The sequence below is a fragment of the Bathycoccus prasinos genome, assembly GCF_002220235.1.
Source record: "Bathycoccus prasinos genomic : Chromosome_13".
NCBI classification, from domain to species: Eukaryota; Viridiplantae; Chlorophyta; class Mamiellophyceae; order Mamiellales; family Bathycoccaceae; genus Bathycoccus; species Bathycoccus prasinos.
In genome coordinates this window covers 346,323-360,162 of record NC_023996.1, presented here as the reverse complement: position 1 = coordinate 360,162, position 13,840 = coordinate 346,323, and the positions used below count along the sequence as shown (strand labels likewise).

Here is a 13,840-nt window from a genome sequence, read left to right as displayed (position 1 = left end):
GTCAAGACAAGGGGAGGCCAAACGCACCAAAAAGCTCTTTCTTTCTTTCTCTCTTCTGTGTTGTTTGTTTGTTTTGTGTGTATTTTCGTTCTCTCGCAGAGTGTGTTCTCTCGCGGCGTATTCATTCGCTTCATTTTTCAATTCATTCGTATCTTCGGATAAACACACAACACACACAACACACGCGAGACATCACCAATTGGAAAACCACATTGGACACACACAGATAACAGAGAGAGAGATATAGAGAGAAAGAGAAAGAGAGAAAGATATGTCGTTTTGTTGCAGTTACTCTTTTGTTTCTTCTGCCGTGTCTTCCTCCGCGCGAATGAAGACGACGTCGAGAGGAGGAGGAGAACAACAACAACATCAAAAGAGGCTGATGATGATGAAGCTGATGAGCAAGAAAATGGGAAGGACACGTCGCTTAAATTGCGCGATGATGATGAGTGCATCGAAACGAGACAGAACGACGACGAATAAAAGGAGAGGAGACAGAGGAAGGCGCGCACTCCTCGCGCCAGTGTCGGCGATTTTAGACAACGAGAATAGCAGTACTAGTTTTAACAACGCGACGAGCAGCGGCAGCGGGGAGAACAACAACAAAGGCGGGACGACTGAAAAACGAAGGCGGAAAAGCAGACAAAAGATTACGAACAACCCTTCGATCAACGCGTTTCAACAATTTTTCGACGTGGATGCGAACATCATAACCACGGAAGAAGAGGACGACGAGGACGACGAGTTTGAAAAGACACAGTTGGAGATATGGGGACAACTGACGAAGAGTTTAGGGAAGGTTTTGATGTTTACGTTTGGCGTTCCGTATTTCGCGAGTTGTTCCTTGCAGGCGATGTTTGTGGATCCGTGGTTGGAGTTGAAGGTATCGAAGCATTCGAGCAGTGGTGCGAGTATGAGCGGGTCGTATTCGTCTTCGTCGCTGACGAAGACGCAGACGGAGTCGGTGTGTAACGACATCGCTCGGTTCGAGAAGCGTTTGTATTACGAAAATTTGGCGCAGTTTCCAGACGAACAAGACGCCGCAAAGTTTGAGAAGACGAAGAGGAAGTTAGTGGCGGAGGAGATGAAACGGTTGGAGATGAAAGAGAGAACGAGGTCGACGAAAGCGCTTGGTAATTGGATCGGGAGTATGATGTACGTGAGCATTTTGGCGTGCGTTTTAGTCTATCAGAAGGAGTTTGTGTCGAAAATGTTGACCGAGTTGAGCGCGCAGTTCAACGGATTGGATTCGGCGACTCAGGCGTTTGCGTTGATGCTCGGGGCGGATATGGTGGTCGGGTATCACTCGAGTGACGGGTGGCAAGCATTTTTGGCTTTTATGATTACTCGATACGGAGGGGATTATCATAAGTTTGAGACGTTTGCGAGAATGTTTGTGGCAACCGTACCGGTGTTTTTGGACGTGTGTTTCAAGTATTGGGTGTTTAACAAGTTGAGGAAAATCTCGCCGAGTACGCAAATCATTCTGAGCGAGATTGAAAGGCATTGAGAAACATACTACTACATACGTACAGTACAGAAAACTGATGTTGTGAACACTAATGCATTTACTTCTTTATATAATATGATTAAAAACCTCCTCTTGTGCCTACCGTGTTCGAGTATTAATTTCTACTTTTTTTAAGTTTGATTTTCGCAGAAGTGAACGACTGAAGCTAAAACGTCAAATTCGTGCCATCTCGCGACGTTCCGAAACACGCGCAAACCATCACGCAAGGCGCCCGGCTTAGAAGTGGTTTCGAACAAACCACCACACGGGCATCGGTTCTGGACGTGACCAACTTTAATTCTCGTGCATCTTTTGCACTTCAAATCTTGCGTCTGCGCTTTGCGAACGCGCGCGTTTACTTCGTCACAGAGTTTCATCTCAATCCACTGGAGATCGTATCGATTCTCGCACTCCGCGCAGCGCCACTCGCCATCGGCTAAATCTGGATCTCTGCACAAATCTAAATCTCGAACGTCGCCGCAACATTCGCACACGACGTCGCGTAACGCGAAAGAGATGCACGGTTCGCGAAACCTCGCTTCCGGACCAAACTCTGGAACGGAGAGTAACTTGAGTGCATTTTTGCGACATCTGGCAACCGCATCTTCGATCGTGTCATCGAGAGAAAGCACGGCAATTACTGTTTTGACGAACGCTAACGCCGCGTTGCCTCGAAGGTGATTTGGTAAATGCGCTCCGGGCAAATTTTCCGGGAACAAGTACCTCTTGTCGAGACGAGTAGCGCCGTGCGTGGATCTCGACGCGTGCTTTTCAAATCCGCGCGCGACTTGGAGAATTTTCGGCGTAAAGTGCGAATCTATTTGCGCACAGAGCCATGTCGCTTTCTCTTCCTCAACTTTGAGTCTGTTTCTAGCCAAATTTTGGTTATTCGCGTCGTCCGCGTGGTATTTACTCTCCTTTTTCGTTTGCTCTGGAGTTGCGTTCTCCTTCCCATCGTCGGCGTCGGCCCTCCTCTCGGCGGCGGAGTCCGCGTTCTCTTCATTGGTATCGTCCTCATTGAGTTCCAAATCGCTCAAATCATCTGGTGCTTCCAGTTGTGCCTTTATTCTATCCGTCTGCGCAGCAGACACGTCTTTGTCCTCTTTCGCGACACCGAAGCGACCATCGGGACCGAGTTCGCGTTCGCGTTTCCACGGAAGGACGATAAAGTCGCCAGCGATCGCTTTGAAGTGATCGCTCAACGCCTCTGGAAGAAAAGTGGCGATGTTCCAGTGCATTTCGAGCGATGCTTCGTCCCCTTCGACGGCATGTGGATCGAGTTGTGTATCCGTCGGGACGTTTTCCGTCTCCATCGGCGCCTCCCCAGCCCCGTTGTTCAAGAACAACTTCTGAAGGACGGTCTCGTCTGCAGCCAAACCCCCGAAATCGTGCGGTCCTCTAAATAAGAGCGTGTGCCAGACCTTCGTGGGTTCGAGTTCGAGCCAGTTGAATAACTCCCGCGTACCTAACGCGTTACGTAAACCCGTGATGAATGCCGACGCCGAGGCCAACGAATTCTTCTTCGTCGACACGATGACGCGTCGCGTATCCGCGAAAACGACATCCGCGCCTAATCGGTTGAGTTCTGATATGAGTAACGTGAACACTTTTCTCGAACACAACTCCACCAAATGCTGTAAACCCGGTTCTCGCATTCTCGAATTGGAAGAAAATATCCAGCGTCGAAGCTGCGCCAAAGTGGCGTCGGCGATTTCGTTGCCTCGTTCTGACGCGTCTCGGAGCATCTCTGCCACCATCTTCCTCAACGTCCGAAACGCGTTCGACGCGTCGTGTCCACCGCGGTCGGCGACGGTAGCATTGCCTCCATCGAAACCTAACAACGCGCCTTGTTCGAGATCGTTCAAGATGTGTGAATTCACGATGGCGCAAACCACCAAGTGATGGACGCGCAGCTCGCAACAGACGGATCTGTAAACGCCGGATTTCGAAAGTTCGCATCTTGGCGATTCCATCGATTCCAAAGTCAACGTCGAACTAAGCTGATCATCCATTGATCCACCACCGTAGTCTGGCTTGCCGTTTTTCCCAGACCAGAGAACTTGATGTTCATCGCGAAGTCGTCGCGCGAAGAATGTATCTAAAACGTGCGTGGACCAGTCCGAATCGAGATTACAGAGAGGAATGTGCGCGTAGCGGGAGATTTGGATAGACTTCTCCAAATGTTTCGAGGTGTGCGCGAGACGGATAGCAGCTAACTGCGCAGCGTCGCGTTGCCACGCGATGCCTTTTTCACTGAGATACTCGATGTCGCCAGAGTTGAACGGGACGACTAGAATGGGCGAATCTTTTAAGGCGGTGAGCACTTTCTCAAAACGTTTCGCCGCTTTCGCGTTCTTGTTCATGCCGGCGCAAGAGGAAGCGAAAGCGTCGTCGTCGTCATCGAATTCAGGAATACCGTAACCAACAGGCGGTGCTTCGAGCAAGACGACGCTTGGACCGTTCGAGGCATTTGCAAACTCAGAGACTGCGTCGTTGAGGTTTTTCGCTGCCGCCGCAGACGTCCTGGCGTAAATGACGCGCCATTCGCACTTTTCAGAATCTCGATCTTCTTCCATTTCCTCGTTACCGTCGACGCGTCCTTTCTCGCCTTCAAACATTTCCGAAACGAATTCACTGTCAACTTCGCGAACCGATTTTCCTCCAGGTTGGAGCAATATGAGCAAACCTTTCGATGTCCCTTTACCGCCTCTCTTTGGAAAGTGTGCGGCAAAGACGCCTTTGCCGTCCAACGCCGCGTGATAAATCGAGCAGTGGCGCAACAAACCCTTTGATGAAAGCGCGCGATCGTCCGTAAAGTCCATCATAGACGGCAAGTAGTTCACTTCTGTCGTCGTTTTCATGTCCAAATTCGTCGCGGATACTTCCAACATAGGTTGCACTTTCTTCTTCAACCCTTCTTTGTGCGTCTTTTTCAAATCGTCTAATATTTCATTCGCGGCTTCTCTCTTCACTCGAGCGACGCACCCGATGGTTTGAATCGACCAATCTTCTAACGGTACGTCTCGTTCATACACGCCAACTACGTTTTTATCCGCGAGTAACGCTGCGACGTCTCTGCCGTATTGAACCGCGGACAATTTCGAAGCGTCAAACTCAACTTCGTAGACATTCAACGTGCTCGTGCCGTCTGCCGTCATGAAATTATTCGTGTTTTGTGCTCGCGGTAACGCAACGTTGACGCGCTTTTTCCCGTTCAAACCTCTATCACCTTCGGGATCGGGATGGTGCGTGGCAACGTACACTTTTCTCGGCGCAGAGAGCAAAACGGAACGCATGGCGCCATCGGCGACGACCCAGACGCGGAAAACGCCCGCCGGAGGTTCTTCGACTTCGGCGCCGCCATCTTCCAAGGATGAAGGCGCGTTGCCTCGCGAGTAATCATCGATGGAGACAATCTGCCACGGAGAGGTGGCCAAAGACTCGTCGACGTTCTCGAGAAACAAGTCCATTTGGCCGATGACACTATCGTCGTTTGCGCTGTGACGGCGCTTCTGACGAGGAAGGCCCTCGCGTTCGCGACGTTGATCTTCGAGATCTTCTCGATGTTTTCGCTCGCGCTTTTCCTTGCGCTTTATGCGCCAGCCTTTCGTGGCGTGCTCGAGCCACGACGCGTAATCGCTGTTTGGATCCGGTGCAGGCAAATTCATGTTACCAATCGGAGGCGTTCTGGGCCCGCCGTGATGGTGTCCAGTGTCGCGGTGTCTCTGGAACACGCGCACGCGCGCGCCTCTCGCCGGTGTAATTCTAGCCGCGCCAAAGTCTTCCATGTCGTGTTCATCATCGTTGTCGTTGTCCTCGTTTCTCGTATCTTCTTCGTCCTCGTCTTCCGAAAAGTTCAATTGCTCGAGGTATTCATCCTTGGTCTGTCTGCTGAAGCCCGTCATGGAATCGAGTTTGATCTGCTTGCGCTTATCCTTGAGTTCGCGAATGCGCTTATTTAACCAATCCGGGTGCACCACGCCGGGACACGGATTCTTGACGTTTTGCAAAGCTGCCGGAAGGGAGATAATTTTCTGCACCGCGCCGCGCAAACGACCTTTGTAATACTCCCAATCGAGAATATCGCGCAAGTCTGGCATTTCGCCAGCTTCTCCCGGAGGAGCATCTTTCAACCACTCTCGCAAATATTTCCTCGCGACCGCAGGTGTGCTCGAAAAGACGGAAACCGGAATGGCTCTTTGCGAAGTAGGCGCGCCGTGAGGTTTCGCCGAGATGATGTATTTGCACACCAAACCTTTATCCTTGACGAGATCAGGGGCTTCGAGAAATTGTGCGAGTCTTCTCGCCGTCGTCACCGACGTGGACTTCCTATCGCCGTATTCTGCCAACGATTTACTCATAACGCTCGATTCCGAAATGTAATCGATGAGTTGTTCGTCGTCAATTTCTTCTCCTTTCGTGTCGAGCATGTCCAGAAGTCGATTGGCGATGTCGCCTACTCTCTTGTACACCTCTTCCAGCGTCTGCCCTCCTAAAAATGGAGAACTCCCGGAATCTTCAAAAAGTTCGGATTGAAACACCTTGATCAACTTCAACTCGCCTCTTCTTTTCAATTCGAAGCCTTTCAACTCCTCTAAAGACCCGTCGTGATTGAAAACCGCGTAACGCTTCTTAATCAGCACGCCTTCTTCTTTCGACGCCGGTAAAATCATCGCCCTGTACGGACCGTCAACTTCAAACTCGATGGACATCTCCGAAGATTGCTTGTAAATTTGCTTTTCTGGGTCGACGAGCGTTTGATATTGATCGTTTCTGGTTAGCAAATCGGTCATGCGGTTGAGAACGACGCACGGATAGCTAACCTTCAATTTTTTCTTCATCTTTCCGGACCCGTCGCTGTTCGGCTCGAACGTGTATTCCTCCGGGAACGTACCCGGAAGACAACACCAGATACCGTCGGTATCCAACTCGAGCGGCATACCAATGTCATCGACGAGTTGCTTTGCCATTTGGATAATGCGCGCGCCAGTGAGCGTGACAACTCCAGCCATTTCCATAGAATACCATCTCGCGCCTTTTCTCATGACGTACCCGTAAAAAGAATTCAAAATACACTTGTGCGCGAGCTGTAAGGAATCGTACAACGTCACCATATCGGCCGCCTCTTTCGTCTCGATAGGGTTCCCTTCCTGTTTCGCCGCGGACAGTCTTCCTTTCCATTGTTTGTTCAACCCTTTATACTCGTATCTCCGATCGCGAAAAGTTCGCACGGTATCGATGTAAAAACTGTTCTCTTTCATGCAAATCGAACTCTTTTTCGTTTCGACCACGGGCTTCTCCATGACTTTTCTGTACACTTTTTGCGAGTACATCTTTAAGCGCGTCTTCTTTGCGATTTCTTGCTCTTGTCTGCTCAAATCCTTCCAAAACCGTTTCGGTTCGCCCGGAATTAGCGGCGGAAACCTTTCGATCTGCAACTGCGCTTTGATTTGCGCGTAATCCGAGCTCGTCGCGGAGTAGTGTTCGCCTCTCCACGTCCACTCCATTTCTCTCAAGCAAGTTTTACCTGGACGGTTAAAATCACACGACGCGCAAATATCTTCGTTCACGTTCGCCATCGGTTGCAATCGATTGGTCAAGATGATGTTCGGGTACATCGCCGCGACGTCTAAGTGATAAATCAGCGGATTCACCTCGCAGTTCGGGTTATCGCGCAATTCCTCCAGCTTCTTCACGATGCCTTCTCTAATCTCTTTGTAGTTTTCGACGTCATCTTCCGTCGCTCCTTTACCTTCGTGCTCCAGCGCGTACCTCAAATCGTCGTCAACGGCGTCGATGAGTTTTTGGTACCCTTTCGGTTCCAGCTTGAACTTGACCGGAATGTCCGAGCGAAACACGCCCGATTGCAAGCACTCCACGTGGCCTCCAATGTACGTCTCGCTTTCCAGCGGATGGCCGTTGAAATGCTGTTCGCCCGCACCTCTTTGCTTGTTCGGGCACACGATGTTTCCCCGATACGCTTCAACCATGAGCAAAGACTCGCACAACGTCCCAGACCCTTTTCGTAAAACTTCATCTGGCGTAAGCGGAATGATTGTCGCCAACGAAAAGATGAAAGGATGAACGTACTTCATGTACAAATAATACGTAGACACGGCATCAGATACCGAATATGCCGCCATAGTTTGCGGTTGCGAGCGCGCAAATGGAAGCATATCTTCCGGGTCGACCTCGATGGGGTTAAATTTCAACAACTTCTTCGTGACTGCTTTTAAACCGTGCGACCCAGCCGGTAAGTACGAATCTCTCTTCACCCAGTGAAAGGCGTCCAAATGCAAAGCAAACTTTGACCTCGTCTCCCCGGAATCCGACCCTCGAAAGCCAATTTCTCGGTACATGGACATCCCGTGTTTTTTCGCTCTCGTTTCAATGAAAGGGAAATCGAAATAGTCGCCGTTATACGTCACGTACACGTTCGGTTGCGCGTCGCGCATGTGATCGAACCATCTGCGCAATAGCGCCTTCTCGTCCGGCTCGTTCCACACGATAAACGGCCCAGGATATTCCGGTTTCGGATTGTATTCAAAATCGTCGCAATCTTCGCTGACAACTTCGCGATTGATAATTAAATAGCCTTGCCCGTCCAACATGTACGAAATCATAAACACTTGATCAAACTCGGCGTCGGGAAACTTCAAAGGCAATTTCGTCGTCTCGATATCAAACGCGCACACTCTCACTTCCGCTCTTCTCTTCAAATCTGGCCTGTGCGTAATGATTACATCTCCATCACCAATTTCAACTTTCACGTCGTACCAATGTCCACACCTCACCTCGGAATCAATCATATACCTCATGTGATACGGCACGTCGTACTCTCTGATATCCAACATCGCGTCTTCGTAATCCGTGAACGTCTTCTTTTTCGAATTTTCAAACACCCTCTTCCCTCTCGCGTCTGTTTGCATAGCATCGTTCCCACCGCCATTTTCGTGCGCATTTAACGCATCCTGCTCGTGCAAAGCCTGATACGCCACCGATGCGTTCGATTTCGCCTTGTTCTTCTCTACGATTGGCAACAACTCTCTCCGACACTCGTACATGCCGCTCTGCGTGTAAAACGAAATCTTCAAATACGTCTGCTTCAACCCGCTCAGATGATTTTTCAAATCCAAATCTTCCTTGTCCACTAACTCCACCTCTTTCACGTGCTCTTTATGTTTCCTTCTCACGTACGCCTCCACCTCGTGCTCGCTCCCGGGCGAAGTCGCGAGCATAAAATACGGCGCGTATTTCTTCTGCACTTTGAACACGGAACCGTCTTGGCAGGAAAAGTACAAGTTCACCGCCGCGTGCGGCTTTTGCGCTTGTTTGCACTCCACCGTCGTCTGTTGCGTCGTAATAACACGAACGCGTCATAAAATAAGAGAGAGAGAGAGAGAGAATGCGCGTGCACGCGTCAGCGCTAACTCGTCGTCGCGATTATTCGGGTCCGCGCGATATCGACAACCGAGAAGACAAAAAAGAAGAACAAGAAGAGCGTAAACGACGAAGAAGAACACGAAAAGCGCGAAGACGACTTTGAGACGATGAGAAGACCGGCAGACTCCTCCCGCTCGTGTGTTGTCGTCCGAGAGTGGTGGTAAAAAATCAAGCGCGCTCTCTCATCTGCCCTCTTTCGGTACAGGTTTGAAAATTTTTGAATTTTCCCTCTCGGGCTGCTCTTTCGCATCTCGATCGCGCTCGCGAAGACGACGCAGACAAAGAAGAAGAAGAAGAAGAAGATACTACGAATACTAAAACGTACCGCGCTGGCGTTGACCAACCATCCCAGCTGCACGTCCTCCGCGTCTGCACCTTCTGCACCGCCGTTGTTGTTCAAACCGGGCACGCGGTACCCCAACTCCTCCTCCAAATGGTCCTCCTCTCTCGCGATCTCCAAAGGCGAGATGGAAGCGGTGCTCGCGCCGAGGACACGGGATTGATTCTGGCCTTTGCCTCGTCTGGCTTCGCCGTACGTGTTCGCCCCTTTGTTGTTTTTCTTGTAATACATCTTTATATGTATAACGCTCTCCTTCTCAGTGTCTCTCGTTCTTTTTTAACGCGTTCGCGTCGAAAGAAAGGAAACGCAAAAGCCGTGTGGAACACCGCGTCGATGTGCGCGCGAATTCTGTCGCGTTTTTTGAATTTTTCCTCCAAAAAACACACTCGCGTTTCTCGGGAACACAAATGCGAAAAAGGACGACTTTGACGGTTTTACTAGGAGGAACGAGAGGCTTTGCTTCGTCCGCGCGCGCGTCGTTGTTTTCCGTCGAACGTGGTGCGCTCCTCTCCTCTCGAATGCATGGGAGTGTGAGTATTGAGCGTCGTTTGAGGAGGAGGAGTGGGAGGAGTAGTCGTGCGAGTGGTGATGATGTTTTGCCGCCAAAATCATCGTCTTTGCACGAGAGTTTAGGAAACGAAGGCCCCGGGGAGAAGAGATGGTCGGTCAAGGAGCTCGTCGAGAGAAGTAGCGGTAATAGTAGTAGTAATAATAGTAGCGGATGCGTGATATCCGCGGAGGAGTTTAGGAAAACCGCGGAGAGCGTGAAACTTTCTTTCGACGACCAGGAGGAGGAACAGTTAGCGAGGAGAGAGGTGGAAGAGATTGTTCGGTTTAGCCAGATGGTTTTATCGTCATCGTCATCATCATCGGATGCTGGTGGTGGTGGTGGTGGTGAAAATAATAGTGCAGATGACGGCGTGGAGGAGAGGGCGGCAGAGAGGAACGGGCCCACGCCTCGACGCCGAGCGGACGAGTAAAAGTTCTGGCGCTCTATCTCTATTCGATGAACGCCCGACTCTTTTAAAATCTACTCACATTCTATGTACTCTATTATGTCGCGCTACTTACTACTTCTGTGCCGTTCTTGTTGGAGCATTTCCTTCTTCTTCATCTTCTCTCGACTTGTTTTACTCACGTGGAACGCCAACGCCGCGGAGACTAGGACGCTCGCGTTCATGGCCAAAGCGACTTCGCTTCCGAAAAAATCTACCGCTAAGCCGCTTAAAACGGGGCCGAGTAACAGTCCGACATCGCCTGAGTTGCGGTATATGCTCAAAGCGGCTCCGCTAGCTTTTCTTGGGGCTATTTCGGCGACAAATGTCATCGGAGCAGCACCCATGATGCTCGAAGCAGCGGCCCACGAGACGCACGCTGCGGCGAAACCAGCGTCGGTGGAGCTTCCCGCGATGGCCATGACGGCGAGCGAAGAGAGAACCGTCGTCGGCGCGATGACGTTTCGAGCACCAAACGTAGTGATGAGTTTCGAGGAAGGGACTAATCCAATCAAACTCGTCGTGGCCATAGCTGAGAAGAGCATGCCTAGATTTTGCGCGTCCATGCCGTGCGAAATGGCTAATATAGGTAAAACGGCGCCTCTTCCGCCGGCGCCGGCGAAAAATAAAGCAGAGTTCAAGAAACACACCGACCAGAAATCGGAACGTTTGACGAGCATACCCAACTGCCTACTATCTGCCGAAGCCGACGGTGACTTTTGCTTCTCTATGGCGTCTTTGTTAAGCGTCAGAGACGCGTCCATCGTCATCGAACCGCCGGGTTGTAAGAGCTGTGTTTTTTTCTCGGATGTTGGCGTCGTCGATGTTGTCGTTTCATCACCGCCTTCATTAGTGGAAGACGTCGTCGTCGACGACGACGACGAAGACGATAAATGCTTCGTCTCTGGCGCCGCGTACAACGCCACCGCGCTCAAACTTCCACTCAACGCCGTCGCGAATAAAAAAGGCGTTCGAATATCCTCGCCACCTAACGCGTACATCGCGGAAATCAACCCCGGGCCTATGGCCGCTCCAGCCAAAGCAGCGCCTTGATGCATGTTCATTGCGTTTCCTCCATTCATCATCCCTTTGTTTTCTGTTTTCGCGATATCGCTCAAACTTACCGACGCTCCAGTCGTATACATTGAAGATCCAACTCCCGCTAAAAAGCGCGCTCCCAACAACTCGTAATAAGATCCGCTCGTAAAAGTGCTCATATTCGCCATCGTCGTAACCATCGGACCGAACCACAACAATTTCTTCCTTCCAAACTTATCCGCAAAATACCCAGCCGGCGTGTTCACGCACAATCTCGCCGCCGCGAACGCGCTGAGAATAGAACCAATCTGCGCACCCGACAGATGTAACTCGGTACTCGCAAACGACGGAATGGTAGGCGCTAAGATACCGTGTCCCATCGCGCACGCGAACGAAAGGCCGCAGATGGAGAGGATTTCCTTGTTCTCTTTGAGAAAGTCTGAAACAGGAAAAATGTGCCGAGTTCCTTCAATATGGTTCTCTGAAGGGACGATTTTCGATGACGATGATGTTGCCGTCGTCGGAGGAGGAGGTAGAGGTGACGGCGTTGGTATCTTCGGTGATTTCTTCTTCGTCTTTCGTCCTCCCGTCTTCCTCTCGTCATCATCTGCAGTCGAAGAAGAAAACAAAGCCTTTTCGACGACACCAGTCCAGAACAACAGCTCTTCTCGCTTCGTCTTCGTCTTCGCGGAGGACACCACCGCTCTGCGTAACATTTTGTTACTCGACGTAAACGACACCAACACAAAACGTTTCGTTCTTCTTCATCTCGTCTCTCATCTCGTCTCTCTCTCGAAAACTCTTCTTCTGCCGCCAAAAACTCTCTCTCTTTCTCTCTGCGCGAAGAGTGTCTGTCTGTCTTCTCTGCGCGCAAATAGAGTGCGTGTGCTCAAAGAACCACGACAACACGCGAGAGAAAGAGAACGAGACTTTGACGACGTTTCGGCAGCTCTTGGGGAAAAAAAACGTCCAAAAAGCCAAAGAAAGAAAGCAACGACGAAAAAGTAACAACACCACCAAACCAGAGAGAGAGAGAGAGAAACGAGACACACACGAGAGTTCATAAACTCGTATTTGAGATTTTCGTGGTGTCCTTCACGCCACACTTTGGTTGGACGCGCGACCCTTTAGGAAACGAACGGAGAGGAAAGGAAGGAACGCGTATTGTTGTTATATATATACACACATATACACACACACACACACACACACACAAAAGAGAGAGAGAGAGAGCGTAAAAGAAGAGCGTAAAAGAAGACGGACCACCCGCAGACAACGGAGAGCGCGTCGTTCGTTGTTGACACATCATCATCGAAATCATTTCTCATCACCAAAAATCAGAGATGGAAAATCTCCGCATCTCTTCTTCCCCGAAGAAGAAGCAGACGACGACGACGACGAAGAAGAAGAAGAGAGACCCCCTGAGCGTGGAGATTCCAGAGACGACGACGAAAACGAACGAGGAGGATTTGGCGGGAGAAAAAGAAGGAGGGACCGGTGAGACGATTCAGACGACGAACAAAACAAAGACGGTGTGGACGAAACCTCCTTCTCCCGCGCGGCAGATGGACAAGACGGACGCGTTGCTTTCGCCGACGAAAATTGAATGCGAGCAGATAGAAAAAGATAACGATGCGAAAACGATCGATGAATTACTGATGGAGAGCGATATAGCGGACGTGGATTTACCGTACGATAAGAACGATTCGGTGGCGTTTTTCGATTTAGACCACACGGTGGTGGATACGAACTCGTCGTGGTTGTGGGTGCAACACGAGGTGAACTCGGGGAGAGTCGGCGCGCACATGATATTGACGGCGATTTACTGGTTCGGGAGGTACGCTTTAGGGTACGGCGCAGGCGCGGAAAGAGCTGGGGCAGATGCCGCGGAAACGTATAAAGGCGTCCACGCGGATAAGTTGAGAGGAGACGTGGAGTCATTTTTTGACGAGGAGATGAAGCATAGAATACGACCTGGGTGCGTGCCGGTGTTGAAAGCGCATAAAAGCAGAAGTCAACGAGTGATTATGTGCACGTCAACGTGGCAGCATCCGGCGGAAACCGCGGCGAAGATGTTTGGTTTTGAAACAGAAGCGGACGACGTGATTTGTTCGCACATGCAAATGGACGAGGAAGGGGTTTTGAACGGGAAGTTGGCCAAGATTGCCTACGGCGACGAAAAATACGAACGAACGAAAGAGTGGGCGATAAAGAATAACGTGGATTTGAAAAAGTGTTATTTTTATACGGATTCGTATTCGGACGTGAAATTGATGGAGCACGTCGGGTATCCCGTGGCGGTAAATCCAGATCCGAGGTTGTTGAAACACGCGGAGAGTAGAGGGTGGGAAATAGTAGATTGGGGGGTAGCGCCGCAAAGGGCGAAGAAACCGAGGTATCACTACGGATGCTTGAACGGGGCCAGGCAGTCGTACGCGTGATAAGAGAGAGAGAGAGAAACTATATATTATTGTTCTACACTGTGTCGTTGTTGTTATTATTATTATTTACATA

The 13,840-nt window shown here is 50.5% G+C and overlaps 5 protein-coding genes across 5 annotated transcripts; 3 read left to right on the top strand and 2 right to left on the bottom strand.

The window, feature by feature from the left end:
• Positions 1–271: 271 nt before the first annotated feature.
• On the top strand, positions 272–1,510 carry Bathy13g01540 (proton extrusion protein PcxA; the record flags this gene model as incomplete). The annotated part of the gene is made up of 1 exon (XM_007509363.1): positions 272–1,510. One exon carries the CDS (start codon positions 272–274, stop codon positions 1,508–1,510), a length of 1,239 nt encoding a protein of 412 aa, XP_007509425.1.
• Positions 1,511–1,641: 131 nt separating this feature from the next.
• On the bottom strand, positions 1,642–9,524 carry Bathy13g01530 (DNA polymerase epsilon catalytic subunit A; the record flags this gene model as incomplete). The annotated part of the gene is made up of 2 exons (XM_007509549.1): positions 1,642–8,859; positions 8,979–9,524. 2 exons carry the CDS (start codon positions 9,522–9,524, stop codon positions 1,642–1,644), a joined length of 7,764 nt encoding a protein of 2,587 aa, XP_007509611.1.
• A 287-nt stretch (positions 9,525–9,811) lies between these two features.
• On the top strand, positions 9,812–10,273 carry Bathy13g01520 (unknown protein; the record flags this gene model as incomplete). The annotated part of the gene is made up of 1 exon (XM_007509515.1): positions 9,812–10,273. The coding sequence occupies one exon, from the start codon at positions 9,812–9,814 to the stop codon at positions 10,271–10,273; it is 462 nt and encodes a 153-aa protein (XP_007509577.1).
• An 83-nt stretch (positions 10,274–10,356) lies between these two features.
• On the bottom strand, positions 10,357–12,042 carry Bathy13g01510 (Multidrug resistance protein 2; the record flags this gene model as incomplete). Its single annotated transcript, XM_007509593.1, has 1 exon — positions 10,357–12,042. One exon carries the CDS (start codon positions 12,040–12,042, stop codon positions 10,357–10,359), a length of 1,686 nt encoding a protein of 561 aa, XP_007509655.1.
• A 627-nt stretch (positions 12,043–12,669) lies between these two features.
• Bathy13g01500 (HAD-superfamily subfamily IB hydrolase, TIGR01490) lies at positions 12,670–13,767 on the top strand (the record flags this gene model as incomplete). The annotated part of the gene is made up of 1 exon (XM_007509390.1): positions 12,670–13,767. The coding sequence occupies one exon, from the start codon at positions 12,670–12,672 to the stop codon at positions 13,765–13,767; it is 1,098 nt and encodes a 365-aa protein (XP_007509452.1).
• Between the last annotated feature and the right edge of the window lie 73 nt (positions 13,768–13,840).